General features: G+C 41.9%; 1 protein-coding gene across 1 annotated transcript in view; it reads right to left on the bottom strand.

Annotated features, from left to right (window-relative positions):
- Positions 1-15,370: 15,370 nt before the first annotated feature.
- LOC134320186 (cytosolic 5'-nucleotidase 1A-like) overlaps positions 15,371-21,942 on the bottom strand; it is a 9,870-nt gene continuing 3,298 nt past the window's right edge. The window contains exons 4-6 of the mRNA XM_063001507.1: positions 20,801-20,926; positions 17,120-17,304; positions 15,371-15,694 (exon numbers count right to left, since the gene is read on the bottom strand). Coding sequence (XP_062857577.1) covers positions 15,371-15,694; positions 17,120-17,304; positions 20,801-20,926 — 635 coding nt within the window. The remainder of the gene's footprint in view (positions 15,695-17,119; positions 17,305-20,800; positions 20,927-21,942) is intronic.

Genomic DNA, 21,942 nt, shown 5'->3' with positions numbered 1-21,942 from the left:
TGTAGTGTTGGTGTGTAGAGTGTTGGTGTGTAGTTGCAGTGTGTAGTTGCAGTGTGTAGAGTGTTAGTGTGTAGTTGCAGTGTGTAGAGTGTTGGTGTGTAGTTGCAGTGTGTAGTTGCAGTGTGTAGTGTTGGTGTGTAGAGTGTTGGTGTGTAGTTGCAGTGTGTAGTTGCAGTGTGTAGAGTGTTAGTGTGTAGTTGCAGTGTGTAGAGTGTTGGTGTGTAGTTGCAGTGTGTAGAGTGTTGGTGTGTAGTTGCAGTGTGTAGTTGCAGTGTGTAGTGTTGGTGTGTAGTTGCAGTGTGTAGTGTTGGTGTGTAGTTGCAGTGTGTAGTGTTGGTGTGTAGAGTGTTGGTGTGTAGTTGCAGTGTGTAGAGTGTTGGTGTGTAGTTGCAGTGTGTAGAGTGTTGGTGTGTAGTTGCAGTGTGTAGAGTGTTGGTGTGTAGTTGCAGTGTGTAGTTGCAGTGTGTAGTGTTGGTGTGTAGTGTTGGTGTGTAGTTGCAGTGTGTAGAGTGTTAGTGTGTAGTTGCAGTGTGTAGAGTGTTGGTGTGTAGTTGCAGTGTGTAGAGTGTTGGTGTGTAGTTGCAGTGTGTAGAGTGTTGGTGTGTAGTTGCAGTGTGTAGTTGCAGTGTGTAGTGTTGGTGTGTAGTGTTGGTGTGTAGTTGCAGTGTGTAGAGTGTTGGTGTGTAGTTGCAGTGTGTAGTTGCAGTGTGTAGTTGCAGTGTGTAGAGTGTTGGTGTGTAGTTGCAGTGTGTAGAGTGTTGGTGTGTAGATGCAGTGTGTAGTTGCAGTGTGTAGTGTTGGTGTGTAGTTGCAGTGTGTAGTTGCAGTGTGTAGAGTGTTGGTGTGTAGATGCAGTGTGTAGTTGCAGTGTGTAGAGTGTTGGTGTGTAGTTGCAGTGTGTAGAGTGTTGGTGTGTAGTTGCAGTGTGTAGTGTTGGTGTGTAGTTGCAGTGTGTAGTTGCAGTGTGTAGTGTTGGTGTGTAGTTGCAGTGTGTAGTTGCAGTGTGTAGAGTGTTGGTGTGTAGTTGCAGTGTGTAGAGTGTTGGTGTGAACTGCAGTGTTTGGAGCTGAAGGTTCTGATGACGTGATGTTTGGAGAAGATTGACCTACATAACGACAGAGTGGATGAAGATTAGTGGATTGGTCTCTTCCTCTCTACTGTTTTCTGTATCCAGATAATGAGAATGTAAATGTGTCTCACTCCCGTCTCACTCTATCACTTCTGTCTCACTGTCTCTGTGAGTCAACAATGTTTGTACCATCCTGTCTCGCTGTGCCATGTTTTCTCAGGGCAGTTGTAGCCTTGCGGTTAAGGTACCTGACTAGTAATTGAAAGGTTGCTGGTTCAAACCCCACCACTGCCTGGTTGCCACTGTTGGGCCCTTGAGCAAGGCCCTTAACCCTCAATTGCTTAGACTGTGTACTGTAAGATGTTCGGATAAAAGCTTTTGCTAAATGCCGTAAATGTAAGTGTAATTTTCTCACCCGGTCTCACTTTGTCTCACTCTCTCACTCATTCTCTCTCTCTGTCTTACTGGTCTTGTTTACTGTCTCACTCTCTCACTCGTGTCTCTTGCTCACTGTTTCTGTATAAATTTACTCCAGTTTACTGTTTGTTTCTCTCTTACTTTGGCCAGGAGGGTCAGTGAGGAGGAATCAGAAGGAATGATGAAGAAACAGTAAAGAGTGAAAGTAAGAGAAGATTATGGACAAGGAGTAATAATGAGAGAGAAAACATAAAAAGAGAAAGAAGAACTGGAAGAAAAGGAGGCAGAATTTAACAGAATCAGAATTTGTCCCCATTTCTATTTTTTCATTAATATTAACACTATTTTAATTACTTTTGCCTGTTTATGCCCTGTTTAATTTCTTTAAAATCTGCTCTCATCACTCTGACATTTACTCAAATTAAGTCAAAGATTTATTGGCATAAAAACGCAGATATATTTATCGCCAAGTAAACGTTGAGTGTGAATAATAAAAATAGAACTGAATAGAAACAGACTCGTTGTGCATGATATGGAGCTTGACACTGCAATGGGACAGGATATGTCTAAATGTCCACAGCCAGCTTTTGCCAAGATTTTCCCAGATCATTCTGTCCCTTTTTAAATACGTCCTTGAATGTAACACAGCATCACTTTTCCAAATGACTAAACCTACATTAATAACACCAACACACACAGAGAGGGATAGACGGTTCCTCCTCCACATCTACTCTGATAAACCTCACGGGAATCAACTGCAGGAAACCCAGACTGAGCCAAACACACACTGCTGTGTAGGAAGTGAAGCTGGAGAAGCACCATGATGACAGTGTGGATGTGAGATCTACACCCTCTCCAAACACATATTTACTCTTAGTAAAGAGCAGTTCCACCGAAGGTCTTCTTCTGAAACTACTGTACATCAAAACACTTAAACTGTATGTCAGCCCAACATGGTGGCATCATCATATTTCATTTGTTTTACCACCACTTTCCCCTCAGCAGGGTCACAATGGGTCCATAATCACTGGGTGCGATGCAGTAACACACCCCAGACAGGGGCCTCGTCCATCCTGCTCCATCCCTCAGACACAGCCAATCCTGTCTGTATGTAGATTCCAAACCATCCTATAGCACTGCTAGAGATTTGAACCCTGGATCCCAGCACTAATTAGCAAGCACAATTTACTGCGGCACTACTTTTAAAATGTTAAGACTTACAGAACATTATGATTACACTGTACACTATATACATCTGTGGGTGCAATGAGTTGAATTGCTGGTTTAAACTGGTCTGCTTAGTTCAGATTTGGTTTAAAGTTGTAGTGCTGCTTTATTATTAGTTTAAACTGTGCAGTACGAGTCTATTGCTGGTTTAAAATAGTAGTACTGCCTTATTTTCGATCCAAAACTCAAACACATAAAATGTGAATCGATCGAGACCAAAATAAAAGGACTATAATTCTGACTTGTTATTGTTAGTGATGATCTTGTGCTGAGCGTAAGTACACCAGCAGTCTGCAAAAATAAATAAATGAATAAATAAAACAGATCTCACTGAAACATTAATGAGAGAGAGGGAGATAATGAGGATAGTAGGACAGTAAATCCTGGAAGAATTGAAGAATCAGAGGAAAACAATGATGAAGTCCAACAGTGTAGGAGGAGAATAGCGCTCGCGGTTATCATTAACCCTGTTACTGCTCAACCAGACAAACACACTGAGACTGGGTTATATCTAACGGGCAAGTACTGATTATTATTTATACAATATATAACCATGTGTAGTCAGTGAACAAAGTATATTTAAAATGTTCCCAAAATGCATAAAAATTATAATGCTGTATAGGAACGAGATCCTAAATATATATTGTCACTGTATAACTGGCACCCTACAGTGATGATATACCCGGGTTTGGGTTAAAAACTAGAGCATTAGCTTATTTAAAGTCAATCTTACATTTCTTGGACAATTATATGTGTATGTATACATGAATCCATCAAGGGTAATTATTAGATTCTATGTTTTATGTTAGCTTGGGCCAAAATAAAAGGATCAAATGGCTTCACTCTACTTTACTAAGTAATAAGAAATGTCAGTTACTAGTTTACGACAGCGTTTTAGGGCCACTTAACAGAAAAATATTTATTTATTTTAATATATTTCGAGAATAAAGTCGTATAAATTTCGATTTGGAGAATAAAGTCAAAATGATTTTGAGATTAAAGTGGAAATATTACGGCTATAGGAACCTCCTGGTGTTAAAATGAGGGATGTTCATGATTTGGTAAAGTGATACTTTCGTTTCACAAATAAAGAAATCCTCGATCTCCTGCTCATCAGCACCAGCGTGTTATTAGTGTCAGGACGCTGAAACGGCTTTGTAATAAACTTATTTAGATGAATGTGCGACACCGGTGCGCTCGGCGTCTGTGCCGTCACCAGTACTTCGACCGAGCCTTATGGACTCGTACGATAAACTGAAGCAGTACGGCATCGCTATAAACGGTTGCACTGACGGGTTTAGTCGTCATGTTGTGTGGATGGAAGCGTAGAATACAAACAACCACCCAAAAATAATCACGGGTTACTGGATAACCACAGTGGAGGCCGATCCAGGTACCTGTGCTTCTCTGAACTGACAAGCCTACAACGGCTGCTCACTCTTTGGCCAGAATATTTTGACTTTATTCTCGAAATTGAAATTTAAAAATATAAAAAAAAATTTTTTTACAGTGGCCCTAATACTCCGTTGCACTAGTTAGCTCAGGTATCAGTATCTGTATGAAAATAAGTGTAAAGAAATGATATGATCATTACAGTATGACCAACTGGGTCAATTATTTACTACATTTACATTTTTAGCAGACGCTTTTAAAATTTATTATTATTATTATTCAGTATCAACAGTTTTAGTTAGTCAGATGGAGAGCAGAAATAAAGATAAATTAGAGGTAATGTTTTAAGGTAATTTATTTTTTAATTGTTTAATACGGTTACGTTACATGAGCTTGTACAAAATGTAGAAATAATACGTTAGCTGTAGCAAACATGCTAAATCATAGCTAAACTGCTAACACTCGTCTCCCAGGCTCAGTCTGAACACCTCACAAGACGATGTAACATTCGCGTTTTTAGTTTCCCCTAATAAAAATGTTAATTTAGCCAAGAAAACCAGGTTCATTTGTTGATTAATTAAACGTTATATAAAAGAAATGACTGATTTTAAGGGGTAACTTGTAATTATTTCGGGTTAATGAAGTTAGTTCAGGTGAACTCTTGGCTTTGTCCCATTAGCCTATTAAGATCAGTAAATAAAGGTTCCTGTTGTATATATGTTGAGGTAAACCTGCCACATTTTAGTGTGAAATATAAATATAAATAAAGCATAAATAATTGTATATAAAGTTTATATTAAAGTGTTTAGTTTCAGGTTCAGGCGCGTTAATGAGCGATGTGTAGTGTGTGAGTGTATGGAAAGCCATCAGGCTCATAAGTGTGTAATATGTGCTGGTGTTGGATTAAAAAGGTAAAAGCACTGATGTGATGTCCATTATTTTCTCTTCTTCTTTTAAAAATAAATGATTTATTCATCTTTTTTCTTTTTTTTAATTATTTTTTTTTAAATTCTGATAAAGTTGGGACAGAAACAGGCATGCAAATGAAAATAAAAAGCACTGATTTGGAAAATAACTTGTACTTCAGTGAAAACAGTACACGGACACTATATGGTCAAAAGTATTCGGACATCTCTTTGTGTGATCACCTCTATGGGATGTTATCAGCTAGAACAACAGCTTAAGCTTCTCACCAGACTTTGAGGTACGTCTGTATATGGGAATTTGTGCCCATTTAGTCAAAAGATGACAGCATTTGTGTGGCTGTGCACTGATAGATCAGTCGATGTTCCGGTTCATCCCAGAGTTTATTGGTTATTAAACCAAGCTTTTCTTCATGTCTGGAACAAGAAAGGACCTTCCCTAAAGTTTGCTGCAACACTGGAAGCATATCATTTCCTTTGTATGATTGATTAATTACACCTGTTAGTGGTTGTTGTGGCTGAAACACATTATTTTAAAAATTAGAAGGGGTGTCCCAATATATATATATTTTTTGTTATTATCAATGTTTGTTTTTTTATTTTGGTAAATTTACTCTCATTCTGGAATTAATGCCTTCAGTATGTTGCAGTAAAGTCAGGAGAGAGAAATTTAAAACAAGGAACATTGTAAAATATATAAAAACATATATATACAAAGTTGTCATGATTACAGTCATGATTAAGTATGAATATAAGTGTAGAAAATATAAGTGTCTTTATGCCCCGTCCATAAAGATCAATGATGCATCAGCCAATAATCCTAAAGCTCCAGAACAACGTTCCTCAATACACGAGTGTAAATATTTAAGGTGTTTCAGTCTCTAAGGTTCACAATGTTCAGACAAACCTCAGTGTGCTGTGTTTAAAGGGCACGACTGAAAACCACCCCTAAATGTCAGAGATCTTTAATTCTTCAGACCTGCACCACATTAAGAACACAGCATGTTTCAGTGATGGACGGAGCCTCGTCAATAAACTGTTGGTAACTGCATTCACAAATGCAAATTAGGACCGCACTCAGCACAGCGGAAAGCGTACAACAACAACAACGACGTTCAGAAACGGCGTCCAGCCCTGTCCTTCAGCTCACTAATACAACAGAGTAAACACTCAGTGGAAATGAGGACTGTGGTCTGATGGTGATGGCAAAGTTCATGTTATAGGAGGTATAGGTGCCCAACTTCTGTAAGGTGCATCACAGTCATGAAACAGTTAAAGATCTACACATTTTAAAGCAATCTGAAGCATGTCTGTGTAATCAAAGAGTGCTATCAAGTGCTAGACCGACTTGCCTGCAGTACAGACAAAATACGATTGTCAAAACTCATCAAGAGTCATTATGTCCTACCACCATCATCCAGTTTTTAGTCACAGCTCAATCCATCTCCATCAAACACGGCAAGGAAAAGTTTGTGAACCCTTAAAACGAGCTATCAATTTTTTTATGCTATCGAATTAGTGAAAAATCAGTTGCTTTAATGAACGAGGTGAGATTTAATGATTGGATATGTGGATGAAAAACCCACCAGCACCTTCATCAGTATAAAATTACACCATGAGCACAGAGCAAACTGCTAATAGAGGAGAATAAAGAACCCCAACAGCACAAGAGCTGTATAAATCTCTAAAGCCTACAGAATACTTCAGAAACAACAACCACCCAAACACTCAGTCCTCGACCAATAAGCACGCTGAACACTGAACGTTTTAATTTTTAAGGATGTTCATCTTCTGAGTCGTAAAGAATCTGTAGATGTAAAATACAGATTCAAAAGCATGGTGGAGGAAGCATCATGGTTCAGTGCTGCTTTCTGTATAGTCTGAACTCCTCACAGTTCAGTTACTGATAGAGATTACAGCAGGCTGTTAGAACGTCTCCGTCACCTGAAGATTAAAATGTCTGCTTTAGATGTTTGAGCTAAATATTAATATTTTGTTTACCCAAGGTGTGAAATGACTCTTTAAAACTGTGCAAGGTACTGAAAACGTTATTGCTGCTGAAGGAGATTATATTACTCATTAGAAGGGTTCACATACTTAGTATGTGTAAGTATTGGTCTAGAAATAAGAACCTACCAAAGGGTTCACAAACTTTTGTTTTTCAGCTGTAGCTCCATGCCAGATTTCTCTTTACTTCTTCTGCAGATGGAAGGATGATGGATACGGTGATGAGGGTAGAAGTGTGAGATTATGGTTTAGGAGTAATAGAATCAATCATCTCAGTCCGTACCATGGTACATTTTACCTTCTCCTAGTTTTACCTGTTCTTTCTCTCAGATCTCAAACGTTGGTCATGGGTTGATGGATTTATGGACAGATGTATGATGGAGGGATGATGTGCATGAACTCTCGAAAACGTAGAAAACGATCACTGAGACGCGTGATGGAGATGTGATGGAGATGTGAAGGAGATGTGATGGAGATGTGATGTAGGGATGGAAGCATGTGGAGGAATGATACACGTCGCATGGTAAGACGGTGGATGGATGACTACTGGGGTGGAAATCCTGCATGCATGTATGAACGTGCCGGGAAACCCCTCTGCAGCGCAGCACTGAACGTTCAGATAGATGGACGGAGAGGAAGCAAGATAAACAGGTGTTGGAACGTGAGAAGATCTTACCTTCTGCTCTGCATGCTTCCATCGGAGCTCTGGAGGACTGTAGAAGAACATAAACGAGCTGTGAGATGAAGAGAATCTTCCTCACCGCACCGAGCAACACATGATCTCTTCTTCCATCCTTCTCCATCTGTCTATCTGTCCTTCTCTCTCTCTCTCTCTCTCGCTCTCTCTCTCGCGCTCTCTGTGGAATGGTGAGAATGCTGGCAGAAGAAGCGAGAGCAGCGGAAGTGTTTGTCGCTGCAACACTGCAGATACACACAGCACCTCCCTTCACCCACCACATACAGAGTCAGAGAAAAAGGGGGAGACAGTTTGGGGGGGGTGAGAATGAGACAGAATGAGACAGACAGGGGTGAGAATGAGCGATAGATACAGAATGAGAGACTCGGGCGGGTGAAATTACGTGAGTGAGGGGTGAGAATGAGAACGTGGGACAGATGGGGTGGGAACGAGAGTGTGAAACAGAATGAGAGTGAGACTGCTCGGGTGAGAAAGTGAGACCGAGTGAGAATGACAGAGTGAGATCAGGGATGTAATTCGTGTCTCACGTTCACCGTGTTGACGGACGGCCGCTCGGCTCCGTGTCTCGTTAGTGAACGCTCGCTTTCACGCTTGTGTTTGGAGTCGTTATTAACGTTGAGTTGGCGACTGTATACATAGAGTCTCTTCAGAACGTCCAGTCTTCTGCTTGGATGGATGATGGACCGTCCATAATCTTGTCCTCATTCTTTATAGTCCGTTGTGGCAGCCAGTGGAAGAACATGTTCCACTAAAGATCTGCAAAGTCTTGGAACAAAAGGTGACAGTCAGGAAAGAAACTGAAGCTAAGAAGAGGCTGCAGCGTGCATTTATTTATTCATTTACTTAACCGCTTATCCAATCAGGGTCGCGGGGGGTGCTGGAGCCTATCCCAGCTTTTCAATGGGCGCAAGGCACACAGTAACACCCTGGACAGGACGCCAGACACACACACACACACACACACACACACACACACACACACATTCACCTATAGGGCAGTTCAGTGTCTTTAATAAACCCGACATGCAAACTCCACACAGAAAGGACCCGGACCGCCCCGCCTGGGGATCAAACCCAGGACCTTCATGCTGTGAGGTGACAGTGCTACCCACCGAGCCACCGTGCCGCTCTTCAGGAGGACAGTGAACCAAAACTTACACTGTATGACCACTGGATGTTGAGACAAATTTATATTAATTAAGGGTCTTACATTAAGGGTTAAGGGCCTTGCTCAGGAGCCCAACAGTGGCAAATTGGCAGAACCAGCAACCTTCTAATCACTAGTCCACTTTAACTACTAAGGTACCCCGTCCCAATTTGCCTTTGCAGCGTTTGGCGGATGTTTTTATCCCAAAGCAAGTTACACTTGTGACCAGCTCAGGAGCCCAACAGTGTCAAATTGGCAATGGAAGGGCTTGAACCAGCTACCGTTTAATCACTATTCCATTACCTTAACCTCTGGGCTTTGAGGAGCTCCCATAATCCAGTACCCTGAGACCATGAGATTTAAGGAGCTCCAGTTCCAAAACCAGGGTCATTTGGGTTCCCTTCTTTGCAGCTATAACAGCCGCTACTCTTCTGAGAATGCTTTCCACAAATGTGGGCAACTGGAGTTCCTTCACACCAAACCACGTCTTTATGGACCTTGCTCGGTGTACGGTGAAGAATGTCACCCTGGAGCTGGACACTGCCGTTAGCCATCAGAAAACTTGCAAACAAGTACAACAGTGCATCCAAACACCTCCAAGAGAACTGGAGCAAACGGTAAGCTTATTTCTGAAGTGTTCCAGTGTTCCAGTATGGGAAAACTGTGGGCGTGGCCGCATGTTCCAGAACTTTCCCCCAGAAGCAGAATCTAGCTATACACTGCAGTGTTATTATTAAACACACTAAATATATTTATGATGTATAAGTAAGAATTATGACATCACAACTCTTACACTGTGTGTGTTAAAGGTTTAATACTTCATGCACATGCAGAACATTCTGTGCACACACACACACACACACACACACACTGCTGCCAAGTAAATATATGATTATGGTATGTGCATGTTGTTTTTCTATACTGTAACTGCACACACACACACACACACACACACACACACACACACGGACGAGTGTGTGATTACTTGTGCACGCTGTGGTTCGGGTGTAATTATAGTTATTATTGTTATTGAGCGTTTGTGGATTGTAGTGATGTTGGAAATCTTAAGATTCGTTTCATAGATACCATGGGAACGGTGTTGTTGCTAACACACACACACACACACACACAGTGGTCTATCTGCCCCCTCACCGCCCACCTTTTCCTCTCGGCGTTGCCATGGTAACAGTGATGGCTGCATTTTAATCAGACGCTGAGATTAACCCCTTCGGAGCCGACGGTTCTTCTCGTGCCGCCAGGATCTGGTTGCTTATTATCCTGCACGTATAGAATTCAGAATAAAGATTCCTGACCCGAGCCTGAGATCATCGGACGCTCAGTAAAGTCCCCGCACTCTGATTGGATGGCCTGTAGCTCTAGCAAACAATCAGCTTTTGATACTGCATCAGTCTAAAGTTGCGGTCACACTAGAATCTTGACGTCCAGATTGATTTACAAAGATCCACGAAGGTCCACCAGTCTGATCAGTCAGGAACTTGATCCAAGGTGACTTTTTAGCAATGCTAATATAAATGCCATGAGTTGTCACAGTATGTGTAGATGTTCTGGAGCAACACGTGCTGCTTCTAGGTAACACAGCTCTTAATGGTTGATCAGGACAAAAGTGTGCAGGTACCTTGTAACTCGACGTCCTCTAAACTCGAAATCTTTAAAACTTCGTTGAGAAATCTGCACAATAGGAGTAAACTCAACGTTTCTTTTATACTCGACGTGTGCGACTGCTGCAGCGGTAAAACCTCATCAGAGTCAGATCCAGGGTTACAGCTCCACATGTATCTGTGTTTATCTGGATTCTCCTCCCTGTTTCACTTTTAAACTTGTGTTACAGCTCAAGCTTCTGAGAAATGCTGAGAATCAGAATCAGCTTCTCCCAGAGTCTAAAACGCTTCTGGTTGAAAATAAAGCTTAACGTGGTTTAATGTAGTAAAAGAAGGAGACAGGAGCACTAAACTTCTCTTCATTATTACTGCTCATAAGTTCCTCCACTGATCACATTCCTCACTCGCTGTTTTACTACAATAAGTCACGCTGAGTTTTGTGCACCGCCGTCACACTTCATAGGAAATAACGGCACAGCGGCGCAGAAGCGGTTTTGTCACTTCTCGTTGGAATGCGCCGGTGCTGAAGGGAATACGGTATTCCAACATCAAGCATCTCCATTAGGAAGCGTCAGGAAACAATAAAGAAGTAAAACTAAAGTGCAGCTTTTATTGTATTTTTATTGATGTTTAACTGTTAGTAATTGTATTTCAGTGTGTTTATATTATATTTGTGAATATTTTCAGTGTTTAAGTGTCAAAAACAACCTCATTATTTTACATGAGACTAAAATATCTGCAGCTCCACGGGACCATGGACGCATTAACAGGTTCTCCCAAACATCCTTATGGGGAAAAAATACCTCGAAACTCAACGTCTTTAAAACTCAACACCGCTCCCAAAGACTCAACGCTGAGCAGACATTGAACGTGATCTTGTCTTAACTTTTATGGGACATGTTGTGGGCATTAAAATGATTAAGAGTATATTTGCAGTCGATTTCAGGTGAGCTCCAGCCCAGAGAAGAGAGTGGCATTTCTGGATATTGTTGACAAATGGCTTCTAGAGCGACCAACATGACAATGGTTTGTTAAGTCCCCAGTCCATGTAGCTGATATTATGCACTGTAGATGGTCTGGTTGATCACCAGACCAGGTCTTCCCTGGATGCAGCTGAAGGCGGTTCATGTTGTAGAGCTCTGTGGTGAGTATAAATAAATCAGGTGTGAGATGTGAGAGCTCAGCAGTGCTGTTTACCTGCAGAGGTGATGAGGAAGTCGTCCAACACCTTCATCTGGAGACAGTGGATCTATAAATACACGCCGGCCGAGCATCTACAACTCTCATCTCATTACTGTCTGATTATCAGTACTGGTGCTACACTGGCTAAACTTAGACGTAGCGTACACACGGCCGGGGGTGTGTGTGTGTGTGGGGGGGGGGGGGGGGTATAAATTAATAATAAAAAGAAGCTGCAGTAGTACTGTAGTAAAACGATGGAGCGAAAAGGTTTTATTTATTAACAAACAGCCATAAGCTGCAAAGTCCTTCAGAATCTTGGGGGGTGCAACTGCGATTTCATTCAGAGGGGCTTCAGGAGGCCGAAGTTTGTTGATTTTATTGTAGCATGAGATAAATAAACAGATCTCAATCAGACCAGATTTTACAGCCTGAACTGCATGTAGAGGAAAGTTACAGAAAATAGAAAAGCTAAAATGACCTAAACGATGCCGCTCACCTTACTGTTCTCATTATACACGTGCAGGAACTGAACCAGTGTTACTGGGTGTGTCTCAGATGTTGGGATTCATTCCTGAAGCTTATCTCAAAAACTATGTGCACCCCCTGCCTGAGAAGAAAGTGCAAGATAATTTTTGGTTTTGGGGGATTAACATTTTTTTTCATTCGGCTGTTTCCGTTTTCGGGCGTCGCCACGGTGGATCTAGTCCTCATACCAAACGTGGCATTTATCTGTCGGATGCCCTTCCTGACGTGACCCTCCTGTTTCTATCCGGGCCCTGGAAGGATGGCAGAATTATCGGGCTGGTGCACTTTTAGCGCTGCATAACCAACCACCCAGATAAATAAATAAATAAGGGTTTTAATATTAAATATGAGCTCCATCAGCTACCAAAGTTCCTGTAGATCAGTCACATGACCTGCATTATTTCTCATTAATAAATAAAGATGTAAATATATTAAGACTTCATAAATACACTGCATGGCCAAAAGTATTTGGACACCTGACCATGAACTTGATGGATGCCCCGTTTCTTCTCAGCTAGAACAACAGCCGCTCTATGGAGAAGCTTCTCACAAGTCTGTGTGTGGGGATTTGTGCTCATTCAGTCAAAAGATGACAGCATTTGTACGGCTGGGCACTGATTTATCAGTCAGTGTTCCGGTTCATCCCAGAGCTGTTGAGTGGGGCTGAGGTACATTTACATTATCAGCATTTAGCAGACGTCTTTATCCAAAGCGACACACAGTACTGTGACAGTATACAGTCTGAGCAATTAAGGTTTAAGAGCCTTGCTCAAGGGCTCAAGGGCCCAACAGCAGCAACCTGGCAGTGGTGGGGCTTGAACCAGCGACCTTTTGATTACTAGTCCAGTACCTTAACTGCTAGGGTACACCTGCTCTGTGCAGGACACTGGAGTTTCTTGGTTTTTAAACTGAGCTTTTATTCATGTCTTAATAGTGACATACTGGAACAGGAACAGACCTTCCCTAAACTGTCTGGTTAGTGTCAGCCGGTGGTGTGGATGCCACACAGCTGTAGGATCCCGGTGACTTTGGTTTAATCCTCGCTCATGTGTGTTTCCTCCAATAAAAACACACGTGGTGGATTACATGTGTGTGTGTGTGTGTGTGTGTGTGTGTGAGTGTGTGTGTGTGTGTGTGTGTGTGTGTGTGTGAGTTTGTGTGAGTGAATGTGTGAGTGTGTGTGTGTGAGTGTGTGCTGCCCTGTTACAGACTGGTTTCTTGTGCTGGGTGAACTGATCAAGTGCCCAGTGATCCCAGATGCCGTTAATCCCACCACTAATCTAACCAGTATGAAGCGCTTGGCATTAAATATGAGTAAATGAGGTTCTGGTCCATCTGCGCCCTCCTGTGGTGATCAGCGCTAATGCAGGCGCAGCTCCGGTTCACCTCTGCGGTCACGGTCTGAGCTTTAGGTGGTGATTTAGCAGGAAATTCAGTAACATTCACACGTACTTCACTTACTGGGATTTAAACTGGACTGGTCTGATCATATATTTCTACCTTTAGAATCATTTATACAGCTCTGTACTGGTTATTCTTCATGTTTGTAGATTTGATTTTCTTTACATGTAATTCATGTTAAAACATTATATGTCAAAAATATGTGGACACCCCTTCTACTCACTCAAAGTTCAGGCAACAGAAGTGTATAAAACAACAGTTTATAACCCATCTTTATATTATTATTATTATTATTATTATTATTATAAAAGTGTTCACATACTTTTGGCCACATTGTGTAAATCATGGCGCTGCTTGATATATAAATAGGATGATTATTACAGGATAGATAAGCTGCGTTACACTGATTTACACTTACAGAACCAACAGAGACAGAAACGCTTCCTCTCCCAAATAATTTATTATTTATTGTAAATACAAAGACAGAAAGTGAAACGAAACACAGCGAGACACAGAAATTAAAACCAAAAGTTAAGAACGTCGGCATGAGCACAGAGCCGCCCGGATTTAATCAGATGAGTGTTGTGATGTGCACAGGGCCGCTTAATAATCAAAAAGTTTTAAGCTCCAAATCAATGAATACATAAATTAATAAACAAATAAAAGTCAGTAGATCAGTTCTCATTTAAATCCTGAAGAGATTCGTCACAACTCCACCAATCATATCCACCAGTCCCTCTTACTGGGATGCTTTTATTTCTCTAACTTTATGACAAGTTCCCCCCGCTGTGTCTGGACACGGGTGCGGTCTGGTGCACATGGAGCTGGTGATGTGATGTGATTATAGGTGAGGAGGATTGTGATGAAGAACTGAGCAGGTGTATTTAGGTGAGAACTCTGAACTATCATCTTTATTTTTGTTAGGACAGGATGCAGTAAACTAGACTGGTTTTCTCCAGATGATGGGATGAGAATATTGTTGTGAGTGATAGAGATTAAAGCGTCACAATGATTTACTTTTATTTAAATCATTTATATATCGGTCAGAATTAAGTTTAGTGTTTTGTTAATGATGGAGCCAAATTGTTTTATTTATTAACAAACATTAATAAGCTGCAAAGTCCTTCAGAATCTTATTGATGCGACTGCAGTTTCACTCAGAGGGGCTTCAGGAGGCCGAAATTCATTAAAATGACCGTTACACCTAAACGATGCCGCTCACCTTACTGTCCTCATTATACACGTGCAGGAACTGAACCAGTGTTACTGGATGTGTCTCAGATGTTGGGATTCATTCCTGAAGCTTATCTCAAAAACTATGTGCACCCCCTGCCTGAGAAGAAAGTGCAAGATAATTTTTGGTTCTTCTCTCTGATGTGGTTTTGGGGGATTAACATTTTTTTTTATTCGGCTGTTTCCATTTTCGGGCGTCGCCACGGTGGATCTAGTCCTCATACCAAACGTGGCATTTATCTGTCGGATGCCCTTCCTGACGTGACCCTCCTGTTTCTATCCGGGCCCTGGAAGGATGGCAGAATTATCAAGCTGGTGCACTTTTAGCGCTGCATAACCAACCACCCAGATAAATAAATAAATAAATAAATAAGGGTTTTAATATTAAATATGTCCACTGATTTAATTCATTTCATTCCTGCTGAATAAGTAACAATAAACTTCTATACGTTGCTAATGATTCTTCAACCCACCAGTAATTATAAAGACACCCTCTTTTTTTAATCGATCAGCTTTCTCTTACTCTTATTTTTACTCGTTGGCGACCCCGTACGGCACGTGGGCGCCCACGATGCCCGCCTCTCTGGCTGCGAGGACGTGGCGCATCTGATCATCGAAGAAGATCTGAGGTTTGATGGCCTGCAGCACCGGAGCTTTATGACCCCCGGAGAGGAAATGAGCCTCGTCGATCTCCATCCCCCAGTGCTCCAGAGAGTTCATGACCCGGGCTCCAGACTTCATCAGGCCTCTCGACGTCACCAGGTAGGTACGGATGGGGCAGTTCTTTATCATCTTCTCAGCGCGGAACTTAGCCTGCAGCTTCATCAACACCTCCAGGAAACCACTCAGAGGACCCTGCAAAACCAAACCAAACCCAGATATCATCACTGTCTCACTCCACACCACAGTATAACCTACAGGGTCAGAAGTATGTGGACACCTGACTACAAGCTCGTCCAACATCTCAAGTCTGCGTCATGTCTGCGTCATGGTCGGGTGAGAGTACGCTGGCGTCCCTTTGTTGACTCCCCATGTCTGAACTGTGTTTGTTGTGTTGTCTTTGTCTATAGTGTTTATGTTTTAATCTTTTTTTAAAAATTTAAGTTTTGTTTTGGGTTTGGCGTGTTTGTTGCTGAACCCGGCTGTTAGCACCGCTGCTATCACGCTTTGCTGAATCTGGCTGTTAGCACCGCGGCTATTCCACTCTGCTGAACCTGGCTGTTAGCACCGCGGCTATTCTACTCTGTTGAACCCGGCTGTTAGCACCGCTGCTATCGTGCTTTGCTGAACCTGGCTGTTAGCACCGCGGCTATTCCACTCTGCTGAACCTGGCTGTTAGCACCGCGGCTATTCTACTCTGCTGAACCTGGCTGTTAGCACCGCGGCTATTCTACTCTGCTGAACCTGGCTGTTAGCACCGCGGCTATTCTACTCTGCTGAACCTGGCTGTTAGCACCGCGGCTATTCTACTCTGCTGAACCCGGCTGTTAGCACCGCTGCTGTCGTGCTTTGCTGAACCTGGCTGTTAGCACCGCGGCTACTCTACTCTGCTGTACCTGGCTGTTAGCACTGCTGCTATCGTGCTCTGCGGAACCTGGCTGTTAGCACCGCGGCTATTCTACTCTGCTGAACCTGGCTGTTAGCACCGCTGCTATCGTGCTCTGCTGAACCTGGCTATTAGCACCGCGGCTACTCTACTCTGCTGAACCTGGCTGTTAGCACTGCTGCTATCCTGCTCTGCTGAACATTGCTGTTAGCACCGCGGCTATTCTATTCTGCTGAACCTGGCTGTTAGCACCGTGGCTATTCTGCTCTGCTGAACCTGGCTGTTAGCACTGCTGCTATCCTGCTCTGCTGAACATTGCTGTTAGCACCGCGGCTATTCTGCTCTGCTGAACCTGGCTGTTGGCGCTGCGGCTGTCGTGCTCTGCTGAACCTGGCTGTTGCACCGCGGCTATTCTATTCTGCTGTTAGCACCGCTGCTATCGTGCTACTGTTGAACTACGCCCTCACCAGCTGAGGAGGAACACAGGAGACGTCACATTTGGTCTTCCTTAACCATGAACAAGTGTGTTGGGGGTCCATTTAGTAATGAACTAGCATATTAGACCGCTGCACCTCTTCAGACATCAACGAGAAGTTAAGACATGAAGAGGATGAAGGTCCGAGTTAAGTCTCACGGTTTCTTCCTTATCAACCTCATTAGAAGGTTTCTGGTTCAACATTAAGAAGCTTTAGTTTTAATAACAGATAAACGTGGTGATTAAATTAGAATAAAACCTTGGGAAGCGGTTTGTCTCTGTTTGTCTCTTCGTGTTGAAAGAACGCCTCCAGTCCTTTCTTTTGTGTGATTTTTTCTGCCTCGTCCGAGAAAATAATCCCGTCTCCATCAAACGCCACTCGCAGCTGAAAATTGTTCAGATCCATCCTCACATCCGAAACAGAGACGGTAGCTGCCGGAATACCTGATAAATACAGATTTAAGTGGTTAGTACATCCCCAAATCACAAAGAGTTGGGACAGTATGGAAAGTACAAAGAATAAAATAAACACAGTGTTCCCTCCACTTCCTGTGACTTTCATTTACATGACTTCTGAACGTGACTCTGTATTGTGGTTTACATTTACATTAGCAGGCACTCTTATCCAGAGCGACTTACAGAAGTCCTGGGTGGGTTTAATAACTAATCCCTCGTCCATGTGGTTCTATCACAGGAATTCAGATTAGGCTAATGGTTTAATGATATTTTGCGCTGTAGAAAGAGAAATATTTAATTCCCTTTTCTTTCTTTTCATTTTCTCACACATTTGTGGACAGACTGAAGATCCTCCGTCCATCTTCACTCCTCAGAGACTCTGAAGCCTTTCCTGGATGCTGCTTTTGTACCAAATTATGATCACAATCACCTGTTTAACATCACATCATTATTTAGTTTTATTTTTTACCTCATTATTTGGCCTAAATTTTATATATACGTGTTGCAGGCCTGAAATGCAGAACATGAAATATCTCAGCTTCATCCTGTCAACAATCAAATAAGTCAATAGTATAATTTGCATTTTTCATACTGTCCCAACTAATTTGGGGTAATATTTGGGGTAATATTTGGGGTAATATTTGGGGTAATATTTGGGGTTATATTTGGGGTTATATTTGGGGTAATATTTGCGGTTATATTTGGGGTAATATTTGGGGTAATATTTGGGGTTATATTTGGGGTTATATTTGGGGTAATATTTGGGGTTATATTTGGGGTAATATTTGGGGTAATATTTGGGGTTATATTTGGGGTAATATTTGGGGTAATATTTGGGGTAATATTTGGGGTTATATTTGGGGTAATATTTGGGGTAATATTTGGGGTTATATTTGGGGTAATATTTGGGGTTATATTTGGGGTAATATTTGGGGTAATATTTGGGGTAATATTTGGGGTAATATTTGGGGTTATATTTGGGGTAATATTTGGGGTAATATTTGGGGTTATATTTGGGGTAATATTTGGGGTTATATTTGGGGTTATATTTGGGGTTATATTTGGGGTTATATTTGGGGTAATATTTGGGGTTATATTTGGGGTAATATTTGGGGTTATATTTGGGGTAATATTTGGGGTTATATTTGGGGTTATATTTGGGGTTATATTTGGGGTAATATTTGGGGTTATATTTGGGGTAATATTTGGGGTTATATTTGGGGTAATATTTGGGGTTATATTTGGGGTTATATTTGGGGTAATATTTGGGGTTATATTTGGGGTAATATTTGGGGTAATATTTGGGGTTATATTTGGGGTAATATTTGGGGTAATATTTGGGGTTATATTTGGGGTTATATTTGGGGTAATATTTGGGGTTATATTTGGGGTAATATTTGGGGTAATATTTGGGGTTATATTTGGGGTTATATTTGGGGTTATATTTGGGGTTATATTTGGGGTAATATTTGGGGTTATATTTGGGGTAATATTTGGGGTTATATTTGGGGTAATATTTGGGGTAATATTTGGGGTTATATTTGGGGTTATATTTGGGGTAATATTTGGGGTAATATTTGGGGTTATATTTGGGGTTATATTTGGGGTAATATTTGGGGTTATATTTGGGGTTATATTTGGGGTTATATTTGGGGTAATATTTGGGGTTATATTTGGGGTTATATTTGGGGTAATATTTGGGGTTATATTTGGGGTAATATTTGGGGTTATATTTGGGGTAATATTTGGGGTTATATTTGGGGTAATATTTGGGGTTATATTTGGGGTTATATTTGGGGTTATATTTGGGGTAATATTATACATGTACAGTGTATCACAAAAGTGAGTACACCCCTCACATTTCTGCAAATATTTCATTATATCTTTTCATGGGACGACACTATAGACATGAAACTTGGATATAACTTAGAGTAGTCAGTGTACAGCTTGTATAGCAGTGTAGATTTACTGTCTTCTGAAAATAACTCAACACACAGCCATTAATGTCTAAATAGCTGCAACATAAGTGAGTACACCCCACAGTGAACATGTCCAAATTGTGCCCAAATGTGTCGTTGTCCCTCCCTGGTGTCATGTGTCAAGGTCCCAGGTGTACATTGGGAGCAGTGCTGTTAAATCTGGTGTTTTGGGTACAAATCTCTCATAATGGCCACTGGATATTCAACATGGCACCTCATGGCAAAGAACTCTCTGAGGATGTGAGAAATAGAATTGTTGCTCTCCACAAAGATGGCCTGGGCTATAAGAAGATTGCTAACACCCTGAAACTGAGCTACAGCATGGTGGCCAAGGTCATACAGCGGTTTTCCAGGACAGGTTCCACTCGGAACAGGCTTCGCCAGGGTCGACCAAAGAAGTTGAGTCCACGTGTTTGGCGTCATATCCAGAGGTTGGCTTTAAAAAATAGACACATGAGTGCTGCCAGCATTGCTGCAGAGGTTGAAGACGTGGGAGGTCAGCCTGTCAGTGCTCAGACCATACGCCGCACACTGCATCAACTCGGTCTGCATGGTCGTCATCCCAGAAGGAAGCTGACGAACAAGAAAGCCCGCAAACAGTTTGCTGAAGACAAGCAGTCCAAGAACATGGATTACTGGAATGCCCTGTGGTCTGACGAGACCAAGATAAACTTGTTTGGCTCAGATGGTGTCCAGCATGTGTGGCGGCGCCCTGGTGAGAAGTACCAAGACAACTGTATCTTGCCTACAGTCAAGCATGGTGGTGGTAGCATCATGGTCTTGGGCTGCATGAGTGTTGCTGGCACTGGGGAGCTGCAGTTCATTGAGGGAAACATGAATTCCAACATGTACTGTGACATTCTGAAACAGAGCATGATCCCCTCCCTTCGAAAACTGGGCCTCATGGCAGTTTTCCAACAGGATAACGACCCCAAACACAACCTCCAAGATGACAACTGCCTTGCTGAGGAAGCTGAAGGTAAAGGTGATGGACTAAACCCAATTGAGCACCTGTGGCGCATCCTCAAGTGGAAGGTGGAGGAGTTCAAGGTGTCTAACATCCACCAGCTCCGTGATGTCATCATGGAGGAGTGGAAGAGGATTCCAGTAGCAACCTGTGCAGCTCTGGTGAATTCCATGCCCAGGAGGGTTAAGGCAGTGCTGGATAATAATGGTGGTCACACAAAATATTGACACTTTGGGCACAATTTGGACATGTTCACTGTGGGGTGTACTCACTTATGTTGCCAGCTATTTAGACATTAATGGCTGTGTGTTGAGTTATTTTCAGAAGACAGTAAATCTACACTGCTATACAAGCTGTACACTGACTACTCTAAGTTATATCCAAGTTTCATGTCTATAGTGTTGTCCCATGAAAAGATATAATGAAATATTTGCAGAAATGTGAGGGGTGTACTCACTTTTGTGATACACTGTATGTAGTGTTTGTTAAGCCTGTTTATTTGCCTCCTGTATGAAAGGTGATAGATTAATAATCGTACCGTACTCTGCTCCGTCCGGCTTGGTGTTTTCGGACAGGTACAGTTTAGATCCGCTGCTCTTCAGTTCATCAATCAGCTTAGCTGTGCTCCCAAACTCACGGATAACGACGGCTTCCCGAGGGAACTCTGTAGAGTAAACACTTATTTAAAAACTTATTTATGTTAACATTTAATGAGGCTGATTGATTACATTTGGGTGAGTGGATGGTTGAGGAACTAAGGGGGGCATTTACTTCTTTACACAGGGCCAGTTAGTGTTGGATATCATCAATAAGTGAAAGTATTATTTCACTTTTTAAAGAGTTTTGTACTTTGCTTTGGTTCTTTGTCTTGTTTTGAATTTCATTAAAAAGCCACAGTGGGATATTCCACTAGCACACCAGCGCCGAGATTCTGAACTCGCCGTTGCCACCGTCTGCTGTGCGTCATTTAGTGGGCATAATTGGCAGTGCCTGCAGAGAGGGATGTCCGGAATATGTGGGCGGGGTCTTCAAACGCTGTGTAAGGTGGATAGAAGTGCCTGTGCAGAATGCATGGGTGAAAAAGGGTTCCGCTAAGGCGTTCTGCGGCAGGGTCGGAGGGGCGTGAGCAGCAATATACCCTCCTCGACTGCAATCAGGGATCCACCAGCAGCGGAGGACAGATTAACTACACTTTAGCTAGTTAGAGTATTAACCAGTAATATGTTGATTGTTTATGTCCTGTAAGAACTTTATTTATGGTATTTATTTATTTATGGTACTTTTCCTGCCTCTACAGGTGTTTTAGAGTGATTTATTTTATTCTTGTTTAATTCCAGCCATTGTGTTAGTTTATATTCACATGACGTCGCCAGGTTATAGTTCATGGTGTGATCAGGAAAATCATTAGATGTTACATGTCATGCGGTCAGCTTCCAGCTCCAGCTATCGCATCTTCTCTTCTGTTGTTTGTGCTTTGGAAAATTAACGCTTGTGAGTTATGTTCACATATTTATGTTTACATTTAACTATAATATTACACAAGTGTTAGTGTAATGCTTTTAATATGTTACATTTAAATCTTTTTGTTTATATTTCCATTTACATGTAAATGCTGCCAATGTCAAACTAACAATGCATGACAGTCATTCACACTATTTATAAGTTATGTACAGTCACTTG

The sequence above is a fragment of the Trichomycterus rosablanca genome, chromosome 9, assembly GCF_030014385.1.
Source record: "Trichomycterus rosablanca isolate fTriRos1 chromosome 9, fTriRos1.hap1, whole genome shotgun sequence".
In the NCBI taxonomy this organism is placed as follows: domain Eukaryota; kingdom Metazoa; phylum Chordata; class Actinopteri; order Siluriformes; family Trichomycteridae; genus Trichomycterus; species Trichomycterus rosablanca.
This window is presented reverse-complemented; position numbering and strand designations above follow the sequence as displayed.